Here is a 25,833-nt window from a genome sequence, read left to right as displayed (position 1 = left end):
ATCTAATCTAATGGATTTATTATAAATGATTGTATAATGCAGCTATGTAGTGGTTTCTTGTTCTACCAATATAATCCAAGTTCAATGAGGACAGGGATCATTCCTTGTCTAAATTTTGCCTCCCAGAGCCAAGAAGAGTGCACAAAGAAGAGTCTTAATAAATATATATATATCACACTATGTTATTCCCTTGATAGGTTTAGACTCAAGAAGTTTCAAGTTCTTAGTTCTTTGTTTTGGGGTGACAACACCTAGACTCAAATTTCACGTGATTAAACTGAATCCTTAGGAAAGGGACTAACCAATACAACTTAATAAGCTTTTAATAAGCCACTCTTGGTATTCATGGCCCTAAGCTAGGTTCTATGGAAACAAAGACAAAAATACCCTATGAATGATGAATATGAATGATTGCATGAACATTTCCATTCCAAGATTTATTCAATGCTTTTCTAAGAGAATGGAGTCATGTGAAAAGATGTATGCAATACAAGACAAAACATTATGATTTTAAGAAATTAATAAAATACTAATAAATTACCATGCTTTTACTCTAAGCTAATTTTATATTGCATTATATCACATAGAATTTTTTTTCAAAATCATAATATTTGAATAAAAAAGATATGGGATTATAAGCAAAAACAAAGTGCAGGGGCCATATATATGCGTAGAATGAAATTTTTTTTTTTTGGACCAACAAGTTGTGATTGAGCATAACACTGAGCATCAACACGCGAGCAGACTGACAACTATTTTTGTTTTAGAGGAGCAAGAATTGTGTTTATATTTTCATGTATAAATGCAGACATTTTGTATGTAGAAGCAAGGAATTCTGTGTCAGAGATGAGATTATTAGAGATTGTTACTCAGAAAAAGTGGTTGCTACACTGTAGAGAAGTTAAGCTTCGTGCAGATTTGTACCGATATTTAATAGCATAACTAGAACTTATAATACCCTGACTTCGAGACCAGTGTTCTTTCTTCTATTCTTAAAAATTAACAGCATGGTGGTATTAACTTCTGTTTGGACAAGGTGGTGATTTATCACACAAATGACTAAAATACCAAGGAAGCCAAGGTTTGTGGGAAAAGCGCTTTTAAATGATTCCACTAATATCATTTCACCATTCGAGTACTTGCTCTCTCCCATTTCTGAATATGAGCCCGCCTGATACAGCAGGCACCTCACCTGGACCTGTCTCAAACACAGCCTCAGAACTCACAAAACCCGAGTCCCCCTCAGCACCAACTCGAACTTTGTATGATGTTCCTGGCAGTAGACCCTTTAACCCAAAGAAGCTCCGAGAACCATTTACAATGTCTTTTCTCCATTCTTCTTTGCCTATGAAAATTTTTCAAAAACAACAAATTTGAATATTTTAAACTTCTGGGAGTTATTTCACGTATCTAGAAAGGAAAAAAAATATATTTTACAGGCTAATTGTGAAACCGAGGGTACAAAGTTTGTACCATTTTAAGATTTACAAGCTGGATGGTTTAAAACCAATGCTGAAGGCAAATATTTCAGTGATGGAATATGAAGAATAGCAATTATCATGCTGAAAATGATGTAATTAATTGCCTGTTTTATAGATCAGGTGTTTTTCTCAGTGAGCTTAAACAAATAAAAAATAAAATTGCTTGAACTTAAAGACTTTATATGATACATTTCATGCTTTATCAACATTAAGGAAAGTTACTTATATGTCCCTTATTTTATGTAATCTATATGTATTTAACAGATGTAGGAAATGAATTTTTTATAAATTGAAGCACATTTTAAATGCACAAGGGGACTAGTTATTTCAGAGAAGTCTGTGACCAGTCTCTTTGTTAAGTAAATAAATGCTCCAAGTTTACCTGTTTTATGAGTTAGAGAATTTTCTATATAGATTTTTCTTAAAATGAGATCCATTTAAAAAAATTGGATCTATGATTTAATTAGGCTAAGGAGTTCCTGATGAGGAACTTTCTTCACCAATATATATCTGCAGTTTCTTTACATTTTCTATTAGAATGTATGTCTGGGGCACAGGTTAAGTGACTTATCCATATGGTCATATGGAGCCAGTCTGTATCAGTTGAGACTTTAACCCAGGCCTTCCTAGCTCTAAGGGCAGATCTCTTTCCATTAGGCATCTCAGAGATCTTACTTTAAAAATTCCATTGCCCATGGCCTAAACAGAAAGTAAAACTATAGAAATACTGATTTCCTAGGAAAGTATCATAAATGGTTTAGGATTAAAAGGCCTTCTTTTCTTAAATACCAAGTTTGGGAATACAGACTCATTTAAATATTTTGGATGGTTCTCCAAAGTAATAATCTTTAAGTTCTTCAAATTTCCCATTCTATTTATTCCATATTGGCAACTGGAATAACTGACTTCAAATCAGTTGTTTGGATTCTGCTATTCTGGTCAATGGGGAAAAAAGTCATTTTTTTAATTTAATAACCAGAGCATTGATTGTATTTATGAATAAGGTAGTCAATAATATTTAAGGCACATTAAATGGCATTCCCTCTATCATAAACCTTTCTCTTTTCCTATAGCTAGGAATAATTCCTTCTTCCTTAAATCTAATCTAATCTTTCCTACACATTATAATATTTTAAAAGTTAAATTACCTATTTTATTTGCATACAAGTCTCACTTCTACAAGAATGTAAGCTCCTTGAGGGCAAAGCCTATGTTGTTTTTCACTTTATATCTCTCCCAAATGGCACAATGTTGGTATCTAATAAAAATATATTGAACTGATGGAATCTAGATCCAACTTTTTGTGACAAATATTGAAATCTAGGATCCTAATGATAATAGTCATAGCTAACATTTAGATAGCACTTGAAAGTTTGCAAAGTGCTTAAGAAATATCATCTCATTTTATCATCACAGCCCTGGGCAAGAGGTATTATTATTATTCCCATTTGGATGAGGAAACTGAGGCAGACAGAAGCAGACTCAGATTGTCTTGCCTCTAGGACTGGTACTCTACCCACTGCATTACCTAGCTAGTATAGAGCCTACCACAATAGAAATTAATTATATCTCTTACTTCTAATAGCATTAAGGAATATTAAAGGATTTTCCATTTAGAAATCAAGTATGTAATCCAAAAAAAAACACACTTATATTTTCATATCTGGATCATTCTCTAAATTAAATATTTCTAGATTTCAAACCAAAGTGGACTTAAAATGCCATTGTAATGCCATTTAATATTTGATAACTAAAATATACTTAAATTTATTTTGGAAGTTAGGCTTAGTGAATGAAATGGTTCCTTACTCCCTGATACACCATATTGAACATAAAAGTGGACATGATCTGGTCCCTCATATTCCCAACTGATGTTGGCATAGGTGTCAGCGGCAGCTGCAGTAACATTTCGGATCCTTGGATTAACTGGTCGAACTAAATATATGACAGAAAACACAAATAAAATATTAAATTGCTGCTCTAAATACACAAGCACAAAATGTTTCCATTTTTTGAAACTTCTAAAATATAGTTAAATTTAGAATATGGTGTTAAAATTTAAGGTTCTTTCTTCTTCTATTGAAAAATAATGAAACCATAGAAGACTACACTTGTTGTGAACTTGAAAAATTAATAAATAAAGTAACAATTATATTTCCTGCACTTTCACAGGAAAACGTAGAGCTCAGTCTATGAATTCTATTGTAAAGATGCTGAATCATTCAGATTGCCATCTGTAGGCTCTGAGTTCTAAGAAACATCACAGTATTAATTTACTGAATTATAAGATAGACAGCTTTAGTATAAGGCAACTTTTCATTGAGTCTCCTTCAGTCCCTTAGTGGAAGCCATACAGAAAATGTGCTTTTGTAGCTATCCCTACCATATTTGAAATGAAAAAGCAGCTCACAGTACCCTTATAGAATGTTGGACGGCTAGTATGCATAGCAGGAGAAGTTGAAAAATGGATTTCTGAGTATCCTTTAGCAGAGGAAATAAGAAAGAAGAAAGAGTAAAAAGTTGTTCACAAGACATACTACTGACAACAGAACAACCTTACCTACCAAGGTTTTCTGATCACATGCACACTTGAGATTCAGATTCATGCAGTTTTTTACAAGCATTTTTCTGCTTCATTCATAAAATATGAAGTCACAGTAAACCTAAAGAACTGAAAACTAAAGGCTTTACTAAATCATCTACAATAAAACTTGAACATTAACTTTAAGATGACAATTATCTTAACCTTGACAGCCTGTACAAAGGGATTCAGCAGATTTTGACTCAAAGTTTATTTTTTTAAAAAGAGCATATGGACATTATCTTTTTGGGTTAGCCAGCCATAATCTTTTTATGGTGAAAAAGCTTCCTCCTCGAGAGTAAATTATATAGTATCGATGTATTAATTCAAGTCATGGAATTAAATTCAAAAATATACTGCATCACCTCAGAAGAAAACGGGAGCAGTTAAAATCTCTTGAAAAAGACAAAGCATACCACTTGACCCTTGCTGCCAATGAGGATAGATATTTCAAGCCTGATTTTCTTGAATATTTAATTTATCCAAAGATGATACATATTGCTTTCAAAGTAAAGACTCCTTCCCTGAAATGAACTCACTTGCATCTACCTAAAGAGACGCTGTCACCAACCCAACAGATACTACAAGCAGAGACAAATGTGAAAATTCAACACCTATGCTAGGCATTACACTATCCAACTGATGAAAAAAGGCAGACAGTGAGCTGGTACGATTTGGGGAAAAATCCAGCCAGTAAAACAGCTCAACAGCTTATAGGATGCTTGTGTTATTTTACTCAACTTTATGGATTTTTTATTGTTTGCTATGATTCTTTAAAAAATCTATGGTTTTATAAAATTTAAAGCTACATATTATAGGAATTAAAATAGCTAAATATGCATAATTTTTACACATCCATGGAGAGCCCTTATGAACTGGATCAACAGATTCATAACTGAGTAAGATGATCTAAAAAGTATTTCATTACCTTGATCAAATGCTTTGAGGAAGAAGGTAAAAAGTATCACTGCCTAGGCAAATAAATTTCATTGCTCTGGATTAATTTATTTACAGAAAACAGGAGATGAGCCTTTTATAATTAAATATGTGAAAACTCTGTTTTCATTAAGATATTTTAGAAACCATTATATATATATATATATACATATATATAAATATATAAAATCACATCACTGCTAATTAGAAAAGGCACATAAGACAGTTAGTCCTTTAAAAAAACCCTTACCTTCTGTCTTAGAAGTGATACTAATTATCAGTTCTAAGGCAGAAGGATGGTAGGGGTTAATCAATGAGACTGAAGTAGTTTCCCCAGGAAGTGTGACCAGATTTGAACCAAGGACCTCCTACCTCTAGACTTGGCTTTCTCTCCACTGAGCCATCTACCTGCCCTAGGGAGATAAATATTTTTAATAGTTCCCTCCTCATCTCTTGTTCTTCCTCTTTTAAATCAGAAGGTAAAACTCATATCCTCAGATTGACTAAGTGAATGAATATACAGAATAATGAATGAATGAACTCTCTGTGAATGTGTGAGCCAAGACATAGGAAGAAGTTTAAGAAAGGTCTTTTAGGAAGTTCAGGAAGCTGGGATCACTCATTATAGAGGAAGAAACAAAGTTCATTCTTACATGAAAAAATTCTGAATAAAGGAATAACAGAAGGCTCTTACACATTTAAAGTCACTATAAAATAAAGTTTAAGTATGGGTTACATGAGAAATGCTTAATTATTGCTCTTTCATAAAAAATTAAAGAATGCTTTACACTTAGCATGTTACATAATCTCAGTCAGTGGGTAAGCATTTATTAGACACCTATTATGTGCTAGACATTGTGGTACACCCTGTGGATACAAAGAAATATAGCCCCTGTTCTCAAGGAGCTGGAAGTCTAATGGGTAGAGGAAACATGAAAGCAACAGTATAGAGCAGTGATTCCCAAAGTGGATGCTGCAGCGATCCAGGGGAGCAGTGATGGCAACAGGTGCCTTTATCTTTCATATTAATTGCTATTAACATTAAAAAAATTAATTTCCAGGGGGCTAAGTAATATTTTTTCTGGAAAGAGGGTGGTAGGCCAAAAAAGTTTGGGAACCACTGATATAGAGACAAATTATATACAAGCTAAATAAGAAATAATCAGCAGAGGGAAGTTTTTGAATTAAGAAAAGTTGGGGAAGTCTTCTGTAGAAGGTGGGATTTTTTCTAGGACCTGTAGGAAGTCAGAGAAGCTAGAAGGCAGCAACGAGGAAGGAGTACATTCCAGGAACGAGGGACAGACAGTGAAACTCCCTGGAGCCAAGATGTTTGAACAATAACAAGAAGGCCAAACTGGACTGAAGAGTAGCATACACACATAGCATTTGTGTTTCCTTTCCTTACATAGATATGTATTTGTATGTGTGCATTTATATCTATATATCTTACTTATTTTCATTAATGTTGTTTCTACTAGGAATAAGTTTCTTGAGGGCAGGGGCTGGATCATTTTTGCTTCCAAGTCCCTAAAGGCTAATGTAATGTTAGGGGTACAGAGTAGCAGATGCTTAATGAATTGTGAATGAAATAAAATGAAATTGAATTTTTACACTGGAATCTAAATTAATTTCTATTTGCTTTATCTTTGGCTTCTTTCCATAAAGTCCATCCTCAGCTTTTTGCTGATTTAATTTAGTAACTAGCCAGATCATGTTACTTAGAACTTACTGTTTCAGCATTAAATTAATAATCACTATCTTCATTTCTATGGTTTTTACATTACCATTTATTCTAAACCACAACAGCTTATTTCTTTTAGATTAGAGGTTCTTAACCAGAAGTCCACAAACTTTTTTTTAAAAAAGATTTTGACGACTACAATTCTATGTTATTGATTTCCTTTGTAATCCTACATATTTTATTTTATGCATTTATGCATTATTCTGAGAAGAGGTACAAAGAATTTGTCAGACTGCCAAAGGGATCCATAACACAAAAAAGGTTAAGAATCTTAGTTTTAGATTTTTAATTTTAGCCATTTTTAACACGTAGGTTAATGGAATGTTTCATTTAAGATTAAACATCATTTGCACTGAAGCATAATAATACCATGTTCATTAAGATCAGAAAATGTGACACACACCTGTTTCAACTATGTACTGTTAATTTTCTATGTATACGTCTTAGTAAAATATTGACATGATTATTCAGAATAAGATTTCAATGATTATCATTCCTTCTCAATCCCTTTTATTTCCCAAATTGTATCATATTTAGGAAGGATCTTTTTATTTAGAAGATTAGGGGTTTTAATTTCTATTAAAGTATGAGCAACTATGAGCAAAACTGAGTTGGGAATTATTTTTTAAATATACCCAATTTGCTGTAGTGGATGGTGCCTGAGTCAGGAGAGATCTAGACATAGTAATCACAATATTCAGTTTCTACTACTAATTTAGTCTTCTTGGGAAACAGGCTTTTTCCAGGAATTTTCACCTATGCAGAAATACATTACCACATTTTAATAAAAATTAGTTATGAACCTAAACTGGAGCCAAAGCATCAAAGAAGAGACAAGATTCAGAACTTTTTTAAAATATGAAACTTGCAGGAAAAAGGGAAATATCAATCTGAACACATTCCTTATAGAGAGGGCTATGAGGTCACAAAAAAAGTAATTCATATGAAGTCCCCAAGTAAGATTAAGATCAACAAGTTGCATGAAATGATTGCCTTTTTTAGGCAGCCACCTGGTCATCATAGGTGCTAGACTTATGAGAGATGGAAATGGTCTTTTAGATGACCAAATCCATTTCCCATAATCTGTATCTGAGCTGATGATATACATTGTGGTAAAATTAGAGATGACCAAGTCCAAAATACTTTTTAAAAGTAATAATATTTCTATCAAATATGCCTTTTTCTTTAAGATATCAGTGATATATTTTATAGAGCATAATTCACTTTTCACTTATACCTTATTAAAATTTTGCCATAAAATATTTTTTTTCTTTTTTTTTAAATTAAAACCCTTACCTTCCTTCTTGGAGTCAATACTGTGTATTGGCTCCAAGGCAGAAGAGTGGTAAAAGTTAGGCAATGGGGGGTCAAGTGACTTGCCCAGAGTCACACTGCTGGGAAGTAACTGAGGTCAGATTTGAACCTAGTATCTCCAGTCTCTAGGCCTGGCTCTCAATCCACTGAACTACCCAGCTGCGCCTCCATAAAATATTTTCTGAAAATTTAACACAAGTAAATCATTTCTTTCATTTATACCATAAAGGAATGACTAATGTTGATTTCCTAATACCTAGATATCTCTCCTGGGCAATTAATGAAAGTACATTGTAAATATATCTTACTTTGGTTACATTCCTGCTTTTTTCCTTCATAGGCCATTCAATAAGCTATAGAGTAGAATATTTATAAAAAGGAAGTGGGAAGACTTCTTAGTGAACTGTTGGCATGATTTAGGTGGGGAAAAGAGCTTTAGGAATACCAGTAAAGAAGTAAAAACCTAAAGACACTGTACATTTGTATACCAAACAGTAGGTTGATTCTTTTATAGGAAGAAGTTCATCTAATAGAATTTTAATTGGAAGAAATTAGCGAATTAGGTTATATATTCCCCTGAAGGAGCACCATTCTTCAAGTGCTATGTTAGCATCTTGGACGTACCATGGTAACATGCCAATTGCCATCTTTTGGCTACTGACATACATAAGACATATACAACCTCTGGTCAGGTTGTACAGTGCACTGACACACTAGATAGTAGCTATAAGTTAAATAAATTACAATTAAGAAAAGGAATACAACCTTCTAATTTGTTGCTTAGTTTTAGATATTAGTCACCCTCTAGTTCTTAATTCCAAACAACATTTGACTATTTCAGTCCTTAGTTTAATCTGCTCCCACCAACTGTTACACAACATGTTTTCCTTTGATAATGACTATAAATTCAGGAAGGTCAAGTGATAGGCAAAGTGTAAAAATGTTTTAAGCTGCCAGGAAAATAATTTACATGTCAATAATATTCTCAATTGAAGTATTTTTACTTTGTGACATTTTGAGTAGAGAACATTTTAATTAATATAATTCTGTTTTATCAGAAGGGTTTTCTCCCCCATTTTAATATGCCATTTTACAAATTTGGAAGTTTTAAGTGGAAATAAAGTCTAAGTTGTATTTCCCCAGTAGAATATATATCCAGCACTAATAAGAAGAATCATCACTAAATAATATTAATTGAAAAGAAATGCATTTTATAGCAATTAAAAAAATAAAACCCTTACCTCATGTCTCAGAATCAATACTGCATATTGATTCCAAGGCAGAAGAGTATAAAGGGCTGGGTAATGGGGGTTAAGTGACTTGCCCAGGGTCACAGAGGTAGGAAGTGTCTGAGGTCAAATTTGAACCCAGAACCTCCCATCTCTAGACCTGGTTCTCAATCCACTGAGCCCCCTAACTGCCCCCTATAGCAAATGTTGATACAGTGTATTAGTTCTACTAAGTCACCAATACCAGTGTAACATTCTCACTGAAAAGTAGAAGAAAAGGAATAGGGGCTGACATTTTATCCTTATTTTTATGTTTTTTGCTAGTCGAGCATGGTAATAAGTTAATATTCAAGCAATGTTACATATTCAAGGAATTTAATCAAGATTTATTTAAATTGACAAAACTACAAACAGCTGAATTTTAGAAATTTGGTCTACTTTCATATAATTTAAATTTTCATCCAAATGAAGAAACATAAATATAATATACTACCCAGATTATTTTTAGAAAGATACGATTTTCAAAACAAAATCTGTTCTGTTGTTTTTTACAATGCAAAGAAGTATTAATTCCAGTTACGCTTATGTACAAAAAAAATCTAAGTAGTAAGTTTGGAGGGTTCCACATGGAAAAGCTATCGGTTCTTAAATGATTTATCATTTCTAGACCCTTTAGGATATCACCAGTGAAATCACTGTCCTTTGATATTTTGTACAAAAAATAAAATGCCCTAGGATCAGGATTCTTAGAGGGTCTTTTAAAAGAGTATCATAGAAACCAACCTATACAAGGAAGACAGAGGAAAAAGGATTAGTTATAAATAGTAGGCTTGTCCAATTTGATCATATTCATATCTACAGAGCCCAAGATTAATTTTTTAACCAACTTTTCTTAAGAAAACAGAATTTTCTTGGTGAATTTATGAATCTTTATACACATGAGAACGAAACTTAAATCAAAGGATACGCTATATTGAGTACCCCCTTTCTTAAGCATTTTCTGGATTTATTTTACATTTCGTTTTCCTCTAAGTACTTCAAGGCATGCCTTATGACAATTCTCTCCATACCCATGCTGAAATTTCCCATGCATAACATTGCAAATTCTATACATTTACAAAGTCATGCAGGTGATTTATTTTACCTTTGTCTGCACCCACAGCAGGTGGGCGAACCCCAGCTTTAATAAAAAACAAAAACAAAAGGAAGACACTATGTGGTTAGTTGCAAGAGAGAAGTACATGCAGAGAGATTAGAAAAATGCTTTTTAAAATGCTAATGCACGTAAGTATAATGAGATGAACTACATGTGGTTACCAAATGCACAAGAAACAATTACAAGGTTACTCTCCACACATCATTTCAGCCATATTAATTGCACTTTATGCTAAAGATTAAGACCATTGCAGACATAGGTTATTTCCAAAAACTTTTTAGAAACACTAAACAACTACAGCATTTAAGAAAATTTCTCAAGATTAAATATATATTATATATGTTAATAATATATAAAATAAATTATAAAAGTATAATTTCTAAAAAGCTTTAAAAGTTAGTGACCTGCAAATAGACAACATAATCGATGGTGTCATCATCATTAAAAAAAATTTTCCCAAGTGTTAAACATTTTAATTAGTCAGAAAATTCCAAAGCATTATAAAGTCTAAAATAAGTACAGCAGATACTTCTGGCTCCATTAGAGTACTGCTTTTTACTCTGGATCATAGTCAGAACAGTAAATTTAAAGCCCCTGTCTATTGCAAAGCAGAGTGAATGGACTATTTAATTAACTTTCAGAAGGATTGGATTTAGAAAGAAAGGAAACTTTTAGAGATTATCAAGTCCAGTTCCTTAATTTTGCAGATGAGGAAACAGGTAGAGAAAAACAGAGGGAGAGATACAGAGATAGAAACACCTAAACAGAGAGACAGATACAGAGCCAAAAAAGAGACAGAGTCAGAGAGATACAGAATAGAAAAATAGAGAGACAGACAGAGGGAGGCAGGGACAGAAACAGAGGCATAGAGAAATATGGAGACAGGAGAGAGTTGGAAACAAAGACAGAAAGAAAGAGGGACAAAGACTGAAAAACAGAGCACAGACAGGGAGGCAGAGAGACAGCGAGGAGGGAAGGAAGAATAGAAAAAGGAAGGAATGAAGGGAAAAACAAAAGGAAAAAGGAAGGAAGGGAGAAAAGAGAGGAAAAAAAAAGGAAGAAATAAAATTTACCTGAAGAAACTATCTTTTAAATCCCCCGCCCCAAATACTATAATCTAGAGTTTCAGACTTTCATGCTAAACTGAAAGAAGTCTCACTTGTTTGAAATTGGTTTTAGAAGATATAAAATGAAGTCGCTTCAGAATATATAAAATAATGAAGAGCCACTGACATGCACAAGGATGCTCCTTAAGAGAGAGAATAAGCTTGGCGTTATCAAAAGGGAAACACACCGACTCAGAGGAACGGATATGATGACTTTCTTTATACATACCCATCTTACCTTCATCCACTGTTGTCACAGCTTCCTCAGTTATTGGACTGCCGGTTCCCGCTGAGGTTTGTGCGTAAAAATAAAACTTGTAGCGTGTGCTATAACTCAAGTTTCTTAAAATCAAGCTTGTCATGTTGGCTGGAATTTTTAAATCCACCAAAGGGCCCAATTCGTGTGTGCTGTTAACTGTCATGGGAAAAGAAACACATGCACCGTTAGCCAGTATCATTTCCTAATAGGGACACCATCAGCATCCCTGCAACAGCCGCCCAAAGGCTCCAACCTAGATCACTCTTTCTGTTGTCTTGGCTTCACAGGGCTAATAATGTGATGCTAATCTTTTAGGACTGCTGCCACGAAGCATGTGACAAGTAGAAAAAAGGTGCAGGTGCACGAGGTGGCTTGAGAAATCCAGTAGGAAAACTTTTGGATGCTCCTATAGTTGGAGCCACAATAGTATTTCTTGACTCTGTCTTCAAGTTACAGTTGTATGTAATATGGTTAATATCTCAGAGGCAACAGTTTGGTATAAAGTTGTTATTTTTGCTGATAGAATTATAGATTCCACTTAGTTAACAATGGCATGCTCATTTTGATTAAATTCCGACAGATGATGGAGAACTATTGTCTTGTAGCATACATAAATCTTTCCCTTCAAACAAAATGTTGGGAGTATACTTAATAGTTACAAACTTTAAAGAAGTCAAATAGTAATATTAAATATATAAATAAACACTAAAATAAATATCTCTGCACACACGATGAATCTGTGAGTTAAAATGTGATGACGGATTTTTCTTCTTTTTTTATTTTCCTCTTTTATCTTAAAATCCTTACCCTGAAATCTTAGAATTGATACTAAGTATTGGTTACAAGGCAGAAGAGCGGTAAGGGCTATGCAATGGGAATTAAATGACTTGCCCAGGGTCCCCAGCCAGTTTTGAATTTAGGATCTCCCATTTCTCAGCCTGACACTCTAGCTACTGAGCTGCCCAGCTGCCCCTTTCCTCTCCTTTCCACTGCCTCCTGTATAGTTAGAAAAAAATCTTGAACCCCTAAAACTACATTACCCAAACTTCCTTTGTATATTACCCAGAATGCTTTTCCCTTCGTCCAACTTCCTTTGTATATTACCCAGAATGCTTTTCCCTTCGTCCAACTTCCTTTGTATATTAGCTAGAATGCTTTTCCCTTCGTACCCCCGTTTGTATATAAGTTCTGGAGCTCCTCTCTCTTCCTCTCTTTTGCTCTCGCAAGCGGGCTGAATAGCTAGGTCTCTTTCATTAATTATATTAATAAACTTTTAAAAATATAATGCTTGGAATATTAGATATTAACTTTAAAATCCACACCCCAGTAACTTACTTGGCTGAAACTTGAGGGTATACGCTGTCAAAATACCATTTGGATGACTCGGTGGATCCCATTCCAGAGTTAGCGAATCAAGGGTTGGATTAACGATCTTCAGAAAAAGAGGAGCGCCGGGAACTTGTAATGAGAAAATAGAGTTAGTACAAATAACCTCTAATACTGCATATTATCACTAAAAATAAAGCTTCTACTGCTTGACACAGTTATAGTGAGGGGTAATCAGCGAGTTTCCTATTCTCGTCATTTCTATCACGACAGCATCTCTTCAACAGATCTCCTATCCATTCCCACTGCCATAGCCTGGTGTTGGTTCTCATTGTCCTAGTCCTAGACCATCACCATCGGTTCTCAACCTTTTGGATCTCAGGACTCCTTGTCTCTCTCTCTCTCTTTTTTTAAACCCTTAATTTCCGTCTTAGAATTGATAATAACTACAGTTCTACGGCAGAAGGATGTTAAGGGCTAGCCAATTGGAGTTAAGAATTAAGTCCAGGGTGTTAAAAAGCTAGAAAATGTCTGAGCCCAAATTTGAACCCAGGAAATCTCATCTCCAGACCTGACTTTCTATGGAATGAGCTACCTAGGTACCCTAGGACTCCTTTATTGCCTTAGGATCCCAAAACACTTTTGTTTATATTGGTTATATCTAATCATTACTTTCTGTGTGAGAAGTTAAAACTGATACATTTAAATATTAATTAAATTCATTTTTTAAAAGCCTATAATATGTTAACATAAATGCATATTTTATGGGAAAAAACATATCCTCAAAACAAAAGATTTCGTGAGGAGTGACCCTGATTTGTATTTTTCAAAAGTAATAAGATCTCCCCCCTTATATGTTTTTTAAGAAGTCTTCCACTTGCCAAAATTATTTCAGACAATTGCATAAAATATCACACTGATGCATTTAAAGAGAAGCATGTTCCTATGGGGAAAATACGGTACTTTTAATCTGACCTTTATGCTCATTTGTCATCAGCCTATAATATGTATTTTTAAAAGTTTTCCTTACATAATTTCAAAAAGTTATTTTTTAGATTTTAGAGAATAACTTATCTGAAATCTGGAAAGTTATAACACACAAACTTCAGATCAGTTTGTGTTTTATTAAGCCACAGGCTAATGTATTTCTGAACTTCTTGGGAGCATTGCAAGTCTTGAAAAGCTCCAAATGAAGAGAATATATGTACATTGGCAATGTATGACACACAAAAAATCAGCAAACAAAAAATTATTTTTGCAAATTATTTTTGCAAATCTCTTTAATGTCTGGTTTAATAGAAGATAGCTGGATTAACAGATCTGTTTCTATATTCAGTCCACTAAGATATGATTTCATAGAAAATATGAAAAAATTCAGCTTTGCAAAGACATGTATTTGGAAATCAGAAGCGTTTTAACAGGCAAATCATATCTAAATTAGCTAGGTGGCACAGCATAGAGAATGCTGAGCCTAGAATCAGGAAGGCTCATATTCCTGAGTTTAAATCTGGCCTCAGATACTTAATTAGCATCACTTCCCCCCCATTTGCCTCAGTTTCTTCATCTATAAAATGAGTTCTAGAAATAAATGGTAAGACACCCTAGTATCTTTGCTAAGAAAACCCCAGAAGGATTAACAGAGTCAGACACGACTGCAAAGGAGCGAACACTAATGAAATCTCCTACCTCCTTCTGGCGTATTGAATACTTGATCAACACTGGCAGGCCCTTCCCCCTTCCCATTGACCACACGAACATTCAGCGTATAATGGCTAAAAGGCTCCAGGCCTGGCAACATGCCATGAGTCTTGTTGCCATTGAAAGTGAGGATTTTTTTCTCCACATGACGCCTGTTTCTCTTAGATGAATTTTTCACTTTCCAGTAGTAAATCTAAAATGAGAGAAAGAAAAACAGCAACGTCTGAAGGAAAGAATACTGAAGAGCTTTGGCATCAAACAAACTTCATAAATTTATATTCAGGAAAATTCCTTCTTCATTGAATCAGTGCCAGAAGGGATCTTAAAGGCCCCTCAGTCCTCCTCATTTTACAAATGAGGAAACTAAGGCTGAGGGAGGTTAACTTTCTTCCCCAGAGTCACATAGCTAATAACTGAGATAGAATTTGAATTCATGTCTTCCTGGCTCCATCTGTAAAAGGAGTCTGAAGCCTAAAGTTCACTGGGAAAAATTCAATTTGGCATGGATAATATAAGAGGATATATAACTTATTTTGTGAGGAGGGCCTAAAATCTATAGTCTGCTTCATTAAATCCAGAAAGTGGAAAATAATGACTAAATTTAAGATAATTAGATACAGTAACCATAGAAGAGATGCTATGATGGGTGATTTTACTCAGTTACCTTATGTTTGGGAAAATCAAACAACAATTAGGGCAGCTTTAGTATATTTGATCCATGCTTTATTCCCTTAATATAATAGCCAAACAGAAAAAAGAATTTTTCCCAAATCATTCCAGAACTACCAATTACCATTAAATCAATTAAACAATAATTACTTATTGAGTAGGGCTATATTTAATTCTAGGGCACAATGTATAAAATGTATTGCAGGAAATGTTGTAGGTGAGAAAATTCTTCTTGGCTTTGGGCGCTATCCAGCTTGTCATGTTATTGACTGGTTGATTATTTTTTTCCTACCTTTCCTATGGCATAGCTAGGCTGTGCCAAGGATAAATCACTGCTCATGGCTTATATTATTTTGCCACATTTTATTTTTAATAAAATGAACATGATAGCTTTAAAAAATTAACTTCCTTCAATTGGGGAATGGCTGAACAAATTGTAGTATATGTTGGTGATGGAATACTATTGTGCTCAAAGGAATAATAAACTGGAGGAATTCCATGTGAACTGGAAAGACCTCCAGGAATTGATGCAGAGCCAGAAGAACATTGTACACAGAGACTGATACACCGTGGTAAAATCGAAAGTAATGGACTTCTGTACTAGCAGCAATGCAATGACCCAGGACAATTCTGAGGGATTTATGGAAAAGAATGCTACCCACATTCAGAGGAAGAACTACAGGAGTGGAAACACAGAAAAAAAACAACTGCTTGAACACTTGGGTTGATGAGGACATGATTGGGGATGTAGACCGGAAAGGACCACACCAATGTAACTATCAACAATATGTAAACAAGTCTCCACTGACCACACAGTGGAAATGTGAGTTAGCTATGGGGGGGAGGGAGGAGCTTGAGGAGGTGAAGGGTAAAGCAAAAACATAAATTATGTAACCATGGAAAATTTTTCTGAAAATAAAAAATTAATCTAAAATGAAAAAAAAAATTAACTTCCTGGGGTCAGAAGGAGCAAGCCAAGAAGTATAGTATGGTTAAAATAGTCACTTGACATTTTTATCAACCTTAAATCCCTATTCATCAGCACTCCAGTGCTTTGTCAGTCTGATAATCATCATCATTTGTGAGAAAGGCCCTGAGGCACTCTAAGATCCTGAGATGCCCTATGAGTTACCAAAGAAAGATTAAATTATGTTTTAGTATTTGTCCTGACCCCTGGTTTCATCAGGGGTATGAAACTTCTCCTCATGCTTACTGGCGCCTCATCTATAGCTTCTGGTTCTAGAGAGCTGCTTGGGCTACTGAGAGGTTGTGTCAGTCCCAGAACCTGTCCACAGGCTTCCTACCTCTGTGTCATAACTGGGACTTGAACTCATGTCTTCTTGATTCCAAGAATGGCTGTCGATCTCTCATTCCCTCCAGTCACTGGTTTTAGTATTAAGTACATTTTTGTCATTTTACCATCCTTTGAAGGTTGGTAATCCACTCATCGTTGTACTCTAATTTTCGGAATAAGTGTAGGCCAAGTAGAATATTTTATCTTTTACTAATGGCGCAAAGAAATTCTAATTTTGGATCATCATTGGAGACCATTTAGGTGTGGGTCATAACTGAAAGGGTCTAGGATGGATCAGATAGATCATCAAATCTATTTTCTAGGTCTGAATATTTTCTAGATTGATTTAATTATATATTCTATATGCAAGTATCCCTTCTACATTGCAATTCTCCCCATACTAGTGTCAATATATTGAGGTTTGGATAGGAAATTAAATGGGAATTTGGGGGAGTTTTGTGACATACAAGGGCTACCGGATGACACAGAAAAAGTTTAGGAACTCTGAAAGTCATAAAATATATGGATAATATTGTATAATATCAATATATTTTATCTTTGTTTTTAAAACCCTTACCATCTGTTTTGGAGTCAATACTGTATATTGGCTCCAAGGCAGAAGAGTGGTAAGGGTAGGCAATGGGGGTCAAGTGACTTGCCCAGGGTCACATAGATGGGAAGTGTCTGAGGCCAGATTTGAACCTAAGACCTCCCATCTCTAGGCCTGGCTCTCTATCCACTGAGCCACCCAACTGCCCCCAATATATTATATCTTTTAATGCCACAAATATACATAATTCTTTTACTGTAAACATCCCATAAAAGAAAAAGAAAAAATTCCAACTTCTCTGATGTGAAAGGAGGGCCAAAACATTTTACATGGATCTTCCAGGGATCTTGCAGGGGCTCTGTGCTCCTCACCCTCAGTATGTGGAAGGAATACCTTTATTCTGTAGCCTATGCTGGCTCTATCAGGTGTAATTGCCGGACTCGTACTCCTTGATGACTAACCTTTATAGAGTAGGTTTAAGTTTGTAAAGCTCTTTAGATGCATTATCTCATCTGACCGTTACCACCCTATGGACTGGGTGCCATCATGTGCCCCATGTTATAGATGAGGAGATGAAGGCTGAGAAATGTTAAGGCATTTATGCAATAAAACCTATAAAAAGCTGAGATACTGGAATTCTGGACATCAGTCCTGTCATCCTGAGCTCCCCCAAACTTGTGATTCTATGAATGACGCTGGAGGTGGCCCTCGCTCAGCATGGCACGTCTTGTGTTTCTCAAACCTGTGATTAAAAGGCAAAGAGAAACCAGCAGCAGTGTGAAGAACGGGGAAGGGCTTCCCTGTACTTGCCCGATAGCCTTTCAAGTGTCCTCGAATACTTTTGGGGGGTACCGGCTCCCAGTGCACCTCGGCCAAGGTGCTGTTCACCACATTCACACGCACGTTGCTAGGGGCCACCATTGGTACTGGAGAAATGAAAGGAGAAGCAGTTAGAAGCATGTCATCACATTGTTTATTCTGGGTTTTATTTACAAAACCTTTGCTTAGAAATGGACTTCAAAGGTCCATTTCTAAGGGCTGTCAAAAAAAATGAAAGAGAGTACATTTTAAGTTGACTATTGTTTCAGCAGAGCAAAAATTTAAAAAAAAATAGAATTCTACCCTTAGCATTCAGGATACTTTTCTTGGGTGATCTTATTTAAAATTCTAGATTCTCAAGCAAATCTCTTCCAAGTGCTACCCACAGAAATAACATTGCCATGAAATGTTGGCCTCCTCCCTCCTCTCTAATGGCTCCCAGACACTGCAGGGGCTGCTCTTGTAAGACAGCCTTTTTTTTTTCATAAGAGAATAAAAATGTCAGGCACGCTGAGGCACCCCTATAATCCCTGTTACTTGGGGAAATTAAGGCTGGCAGATCACTTGAGTTTGGGCCTTCTGAGCTACAGAACTCATGTTCTGAGCCCATGTCCATACCATGCCCATCACTAATATGATAAGTCCCTCAGAAATAGATGGCCACCAGGCTTTCAGAAGTGGCTTAGGTTGGAAAAATTGAATAAGCTGGATCTTTAATACTGGCTAACATTGTTAATGGATGAGTGTGACCTCGTATCAGTCCAAAAAAAAAAAACCCAACATAAATAAAAAGGACGAGATACTCACAGTCTTCTCCAGAATGTCCAATGATGATCCCAGGCTCTGGAGCAAATCCCACATTGTTTAGTGCCTGTACTTTCACCAAATATGGCACGAAGGTTGGTGTGCCTGACACAATGTATTTGGATACATTTGCAACTACAACAGATGTCCACTCATCATCACCATCTTTCTGGCGCCAGCTGACTTTATACTGAAGACCAGGTCCATTCGAATCAAAGCCTTTTAAAGGCTAAAGAAAACACATAAACAACAAAAACAAAAAAACAACAACATAAAAATCAAACCATAAGAAATAACACAGAATAAAATGACATTAACTTCAAGAAACCTCTTAAAGAGTCAGCCTGCATTAATCAGCCTACCCTAACACTTACCCTTACAGTAAACTCAATTCCTAAATGTAAATAAAATCAGTAAACACAGAAAAAGCTGAAATAAACATTAGAAGCTATTTTTTCCTCAGCCATTTTTTTCCCCCAACTATGATGGAAAACAGTTTGTTGGAAATTGGAGTTTCAAAGAGAATAGACTGGTAGACACTCTACAATAAAGGAAAACATCTGGAAGAGATGGAGATAAATGAAGAATAAGATGTATGGACCTTAGATTACTAGAGATTTGGTCCCAATGCCTCCTCCAGGAGGAGTGAACAATTAAGGTACATGCCAGAGAGGAAGGGGAAGCTCATGGAAGGAGAAGGAGTAATAAAGATAGAAGAATTAGCTCTATAGTCTCATTTAACTACTTTTCATTAGCAATCCTCACTCCAATACTCCTCTGGCCCCAATCCTACTCCCCATTTAGGTATGGAGTTTCATGAAATGTTACAACTGCAAACAACCTTAAGAGATAATCTAGTCCAGGGTTCTTAGTCTTGGGATTAAAAAAAAAAGTATTGTGTGTTTCAGTGTAATTGGTTTCCTTTGTAATCCTATGCATTTTATTTTATGTATTTATAAACATTATTCTGATAAGGGGGCTACAGCTTCACCAGATGAAGTTGATAACCCCTGATTGAGTCCAACCCTCTCTTCTAACTAGATGAGGAAACCGTGAACCCAGAGAGTATTTGAATATGGTTTAAATACTTGAATATGGGTTAGTTGGTGGCAGGGCAGGAATTAAGGACAAATTAGTTTACCAATTTCTCCATGGATATTATAGAAAGTTTGGTGATGGTTCCTTTAAACTGCTAACCCAAAGCCTGCCCACCATCCTATCCAAAGCAGCACAGGCCAAGTTCTTTAGACACGTTAGTCATTTGAAAGATAACCTGTGATCTCTGTATTTCATTACAGAAGGGCTAAGGTTATGGTGGACTTAGGACCACAGGATTGGTAGCTGTAAGGCACCTTGGAGGTCTAGCCAACCCTAACATTCCAGTTACATTTTATTTTGAGAACATCTTTTCTTTAATTGATTTGATTTTCATTTGACAAATATAATCTTCAAGGATTACATTTATATAGTATTAAAGTTTACAAGTTACTTTGCTCACACCAACCCCGTGAAATATGTAGTTCAAATGTTACACTCATTTTTAAAGGAGTGCAAAAACTGAAATTCTGAATATGATGGGATTTTCCCACAAATTAGAGCAATGATGGGCAAACTTTTTAAAGAGGGAGCCAATGACAGTAGGGGAGAGTAATGAATGCTGGAGGGGATGTGGTAAAATTGGGACATTAATGCATTGCTAGTGGAGTTGTGAACTGATCCAACCATTCTGGATGGCAATTTGGAACTATGCCCAAATGGCTTTAAAAGACTATCTGCCTGTTAATCCAGCCATAGCACTGCTTGGATTATACCTCAAAGAGATAATAAGGAAAAAAGACTTGTACAAAAATATTTATAGCTGTGCTCTTTGTGGTGGCAAAAAATTAGAAAATGAGAGAATGTCCTTCGATTGGGGAATGGCTGAACAAATTGTGGTATCTGTTGGTGATGGAATACTATTGTGCTCAAAGGAATAATAAACTGGAGGAATTCCATGTGAACTGGAAAGACCTCCAGGAACTGATGCAGAGTGAAAGGAGCAGAACCAGGAGAACCTTATACACTGAGACTGATACACTGTGGTACAATTGAACATAATGGACTTCTGTACTAGCAGCAATGCAAGGATCCAGAGCAAGGCTGAGGGACTTATGAGAAAGAAAACTAGCCACATTCAGAGGAAGAACTGTGGGAGGAGAAATACAGAAGAAAAACAACTGGTTGAACACATGGGCTGATGGGGATATTATTGGGGATGTAGACACTAAACGATAACTCTAGTCCAACTATCAATAATATGGAATTAAGTCTTAATCAATGATACACGTAAAACCCAGTGGAATTGTGTGTTGGCTAAGGGGAGTTAGGAGGTTTTTGGGGAGAGAGAAAGTACATGAAATATGTAACTATGGGAAAATATTCAAAATTAAAATTAAAGAAACTTGGAAAAAAATAAAAAAATAAAATAAAGAGGGGGACCAAAGGAAAGGAAATGCTCATCTTTCAGTCTGTTTCTAAGGCAACTCTTTCGAAATTTCATTGTATTGTATCCTACTCATTGTATTCGTTGGATTAGGCTGGATAAAACATTTCAGGGGCCTCATCTGGCCTGCGGGCCATAGTTTGCCCAACACTGAACTAGAGCAAATGACTCTTACTCATTAAAAAAATGAAGGTGCAAGGGGGCAGCTGGGTAGTTCAGTGGATTGAGAGCCAGGCCTGGAGACGGGAGGTTTTAGGTTCAAATCTGGTCTCAGACCTTCCCAGCTGTGTAACCCTGGGCAAGTCACTTGACCCCCATTGCCTACCCTTACCACTCTTCTGCCTTGGAGCCAATACACAAGACAGAAGGTAAGGTTTTTTTTTTTTTAAATGAAGGTGCTAAAGAAGACATGTGTGAAGATACTTCTCTCTGCTCCTGTGCAGTGGTGGTGGTGGTATACATGTATGGTGAATATTTCATATGTTGTCATATATTTTCAATATATTAATGAGTTTTACTGACTTCTCTCTTCCACTTTTTCATTTCTTTTTAGTAATTCTTTGTTATAAAAGATGGCTCTCTGGGAAAGGGAGGGGAGGAGTAATATGGGAGATTTAGGTGATGTAAAAACAAAATATACTAATCATATTTATTTTTAAAAAAATAAAATAGGTTAATCAGCTCACCTGCCATGTAATCACCAAATTATCAGGCTCTGATCCTATTCCTTCAACAGCAGTAGGATTCTTCTCTGGTTCTAGAAGTTAAATAATAACATGTGAGGTAGCCCTCATTCTGGATATTTGGTTTTTGAACAGATAAACATCTCTTAAAAATAGAATCATTCATTTACCTGCTGCTTTAGTCATATAATAACTCGATGCTTCACTGGGCTGACTTCTACCAATACTATTGACAGCAATTACACGGAAAGAATATTTTACATAAGGAGAAAGTTTCAACTCTGCTGTTGTCTGTGTTCCAGGGACATCAGTTTGGTGATGCCATATGCCTGGCTCATGAAAGGCATCTTCGTATTCAATGATGAACTCTAGCAAAAATAAAAAGCAAATAACCAACAACAACAACAACAACAACAAAAAACCCAGTGAATTTCAGTCACAGAAGAAGCTTGGTTGCCAAGGATGGCTTGTGATGAAGAAATGAATGGGCAATTCTAATAATGCTAATGATAGCTGACATTTTAATAAGGTTTTATGGCTTACAAAGTGCTTTACATAAATTCTATAATTTGATCTATCTGGTAAAGTGAATTCCCTAACTTGGAAAAAAATCTCATTCAAATAGCTCCTACTTCATACTACCACCATTCTCATCAATTTTTTAAGGTCTGAGTGCTTCTGAGGTGTGGAATTGATCAGGAAATCTCTAGTAAATGTCAATTTTTGGGGTAGAATATGTGTGTGTGCGTGCTTAGGTTTAGATGTATTTGTTCACTTCTGGAAAACAGGTAATGTTCTGCCTTAACATGACCTTCCCCTCCCTCTGGGACCATCGCTAAAGACTCCAAAAGGCAAATACATTTTGAACGATAGCTTAGCATCCTAAGATTATAGTCTCGGCCTGTTCTCTTAGACAAGAGTTATCTTGCAATTTAAGGGGGGTTACCTTGCAGGACAAGCTTTGGACGGGAAAGGGGTAGAGGAGAAAGACAAGAGATAGGCAGAGGGTGGGAAGGGGGAGCGTCAGAGAAAACAGGAGGAACGTTACTATACCATAAAGACAAGAATGAATAAAGCAAGCATCAATCCTACAATTTGTGTACGTTTGTTTGCTTCTAGACCTGTAATTTCTTCAATAAGGAGAATTCCTAAGAAGCAAACTTCTTCTACCAACATAAACTGGCCACTTGCCCATAACTTAAAGACTTGGAGTTGCCTCACACATTGACAGCTTCAGGGACCTGCTCCAGGGTCACTCGAGTAGTGAGACGTGAACCCAGGTCCTCCTGTCTGGTCTCTGTCCATTTGGCCATACTTTCTCTCTTGTTGTATGTATAACAAGGAAATTCTGTCTCACTTGGAGAGAACTCTTAACAAGTATTAGGATGATATCAACACTTTCCTAGTCTGTATGTTTGGGTTTTGGACAAACATATATCCTTCATTCAAGTCCTTCTCTCATGGTTCTTTATAATTTGGAGAAGCTCTGGATTCTTAGTCTTTGCCATCACAATGCCAGCTTTGATAGTCCTACCATGCTGGAAAACTTTCAAATATAGTCAGGTCCTGATGAGCATAAGTAAGGTATCTCACAAAATGGCACCACTATTTGAATTTGCATCACAAATTTTTTTTTGGATTGGATTATTCTATTTTATTCTTTTTTACACAACTAACTTCAGATCCTGCCTAGGCTTATAGACAAAGCAACAGATTGCATGACAGGCATTTGAGCACTAGCTTAAGTCCAGAGAAATACATCACCAGAAGTTTGATAATCAGTTAATGAATTGTTTTGGTCAGAATAACCTGCGGAGCCTATCTGGCTAAGTTGTTGAAGGGCCAGAAACTATATCAGAGGAGGGTCCACAGTGATGAAGTCCCAGGTCCTTTAAGTATTGAAATATGCTGTACATGTAAATATTTGACTACTTCAAAGATGCTCCTTTCATTAAAATGTAAAAGACATCAACTATTGTGCTTTGATATTTACATTGCTAACTCTTTGCCATTAAATTAGCAACTGAATTCTATTCTAATAAAATTCATTAAAATAGTTCAAATGACAATGGGCTAGGGTAAAACAGCATATAAACATTAGTGCATTCTGGCTTTTACATCATAAATACATTTCCCTTCAACATCCACATAATTTCAATGAAATGCAACAATTTGCATTCTTAAAATCTCATTTTAAATTGGTTTCCATGGACTATTGTTAATCAAGAAACCAAGACCTAGGAATTAGACATCAGTGTATATCAATTATTATGATGAAAGATTTCTTAAAGATATTGGTTTTGCCATTAGAATGCCTGTTTCATGATAGTAAAATACATACAACACTGTAAGGAAAACAACTTTATTAACCACTGATAGCTTTTGAATGTGAAAGACTATCAAATTATTCTAAATGAATGAATATATTTTGCTAATTTATTTAATTAGCTATAGCATATAACAGCTAGTTAATGAGGGATACTAACAATTCAAAGAAGGAAAAGAAAACTACTCTAATAGTAAAATTACTTATGACTTCAGAATGTAGATAGCTTTCTCAGAATTGGGCTATGAAAGGGAGCAGTTATAGGCCTATAATTTAAAAGAATGGATAAAGAGCCAGGGCTGGAGACAGGAAGACCTGAATTCAAATTCAGACTCAGACACTAGTTGTATGACCCTGGGCAAGTCACTTAACCCTGTTTTTCTCAGTATCCTCATCTGTAAAAAGAGCTGGAGAAGGAAATGGCAAACCTTTCCAGAGTCTTTGCTAAGAAAACCCCAAATGGGGTTATGAAGATTTTGGCATGACTGAAACGAGTGAAGAGTAATGAAGGCGTCCAATGTAGATTTTGTTGTTGTTGTTGTTTTTTAATGGATGGGAGAAATCTGGATATGTTTGAAAGGCAGTTGGTAAGAAGCCTCTTTGGATAAAGAAAGGTTGAAAATTAAAGTGAGGGAGAGGATGGCTGAGAAGGTCCATTCCTAGAGGAGAAAAGGAAGTATCAAAGGACACTGTTAAGAGTGATATAATAGCTATGTCTGGTTAAAGGCACATAATATTTGTGCTCTGGGGAATACCTTCACATTTTCTCTAAATGCCTTCGTTTGGCAGGAGTAAAATTTCTTTAAGGTTTTATCTAATTAAGTTAATTCTCTGAGCTCATGTTAATTCATAGAGCTAAATTAATTATATTCCACAGTGGTCTGGCCTATTAGAAAGAGCTCTGGGCTGGGAGTTAAGAGGTCAGGGTTATATGCCAAGATTCACCACTAACCATATTACCCAGTCAAATAAGCCTTCTAGTTGTTTGAACAGCTATTATATGCTACTCATAAAAAGCACTTCATCTCTTTCTTTTGCAATGATTATCTCCCAGGCCTGGAATATACTCTTTTCATACCTTTGTTTCTCAGAATTTCTAGTTTCCTTCAAGGCTCATCTCAGGTTTCACTTTCTATGTGTGACCTGCTCTGATTCTGTACTGCTTCTAATGCCTTCACTCTTTGCCTACTTACTGTATCTCTCTCTCTCCCCCTCTCCCCCTCCCTCCCTTTCTCCTTCCCTCTCTTTTTCTCTTCCTTTAACTCTCTCTCTTTCTCTCCCTCTCTCTTTCTCTCTCTCTATCCTTATCCCTCTCCCAATCCCTCTCTCCCTTCCTCCTTCCCTCTTTTTCTCTTCTTTTATCTCTCTCTCTCTCTCTC

At 35.7% G+C, this 25,833-nt stretch overlaps 1 protein-coding gene across 10 annotated transcripts in view; it reads right to left on the bottom strand.

The window, feature by feature from the left end:
- NRCAM (neuronal cell adhesion molecule) overlaps positions 1-25,833 on the bottom strand; it is an 86,557-nt gene that overhangs the window by 18,284 nt on the left and 42,440 nt on the right. For 4 of the 10 annotated variants that reach the window (XM_044678571.1, XM_044678573.1, XM_044678574.1 and 1 more), the window contains 7 exons: positions 22,299-22,496; positions 22,132-22,202; positions 18,967-19,192; positions 18,151-18,266; positions 14,816-15,020; positions 13,139-13,261; positions 11,783-11,959 (listed from right to left, as the gene is read on the bottom strand). In XM_044678571.1, coding sequence (XP_044534506.1) covers positions 11,783-11,959; positions 13,139-13,261; positions 14,816-15,020; positions 18,151-18,266; positions 18,967-19,192; positions 22,132-22,202; positions 22,299-22,496 — 1,116 coding nt within the window. Of the gene's footprint in view, positions 1-1,192; positions 1,346-3,290; positions 3,417-10,426; positions 10,463-11,773; positions 11,960-13,138; positions 13,262-14,815; positions 15,021-18,150; positions 18,267-18,966; positions 19,193-22,131; positions 22,203-22,298; positions 22,497-25,833 lie in introns of all 10 variants that reach the window. The other 6 variants (XM_044678572.1, XM_044678575.1, XM_044678568.1 and 3 more) reach the window with 5 other exon arrangements.

The sequence above is a fragment of the Gracilinanus agilis genome, chromosome 5 (assembly GCF_016433145.1).
Source record: "Gracilinanus agilis isolate LMUSP501 chromosome 5, AgileGrace, whole genome shotgun sequence".
NCBI lineage: Eukaryota > Metazoa > Chordata > Mammalia > Didelphimorphia > Didelphidae > Gracilinanus > Gracilinanus agilis.
The sequence above is the reverse complement of the archived record's forward strand: the minus strand, read 5'-3'. Positions and strand labels throughout refer to the sequence as shown.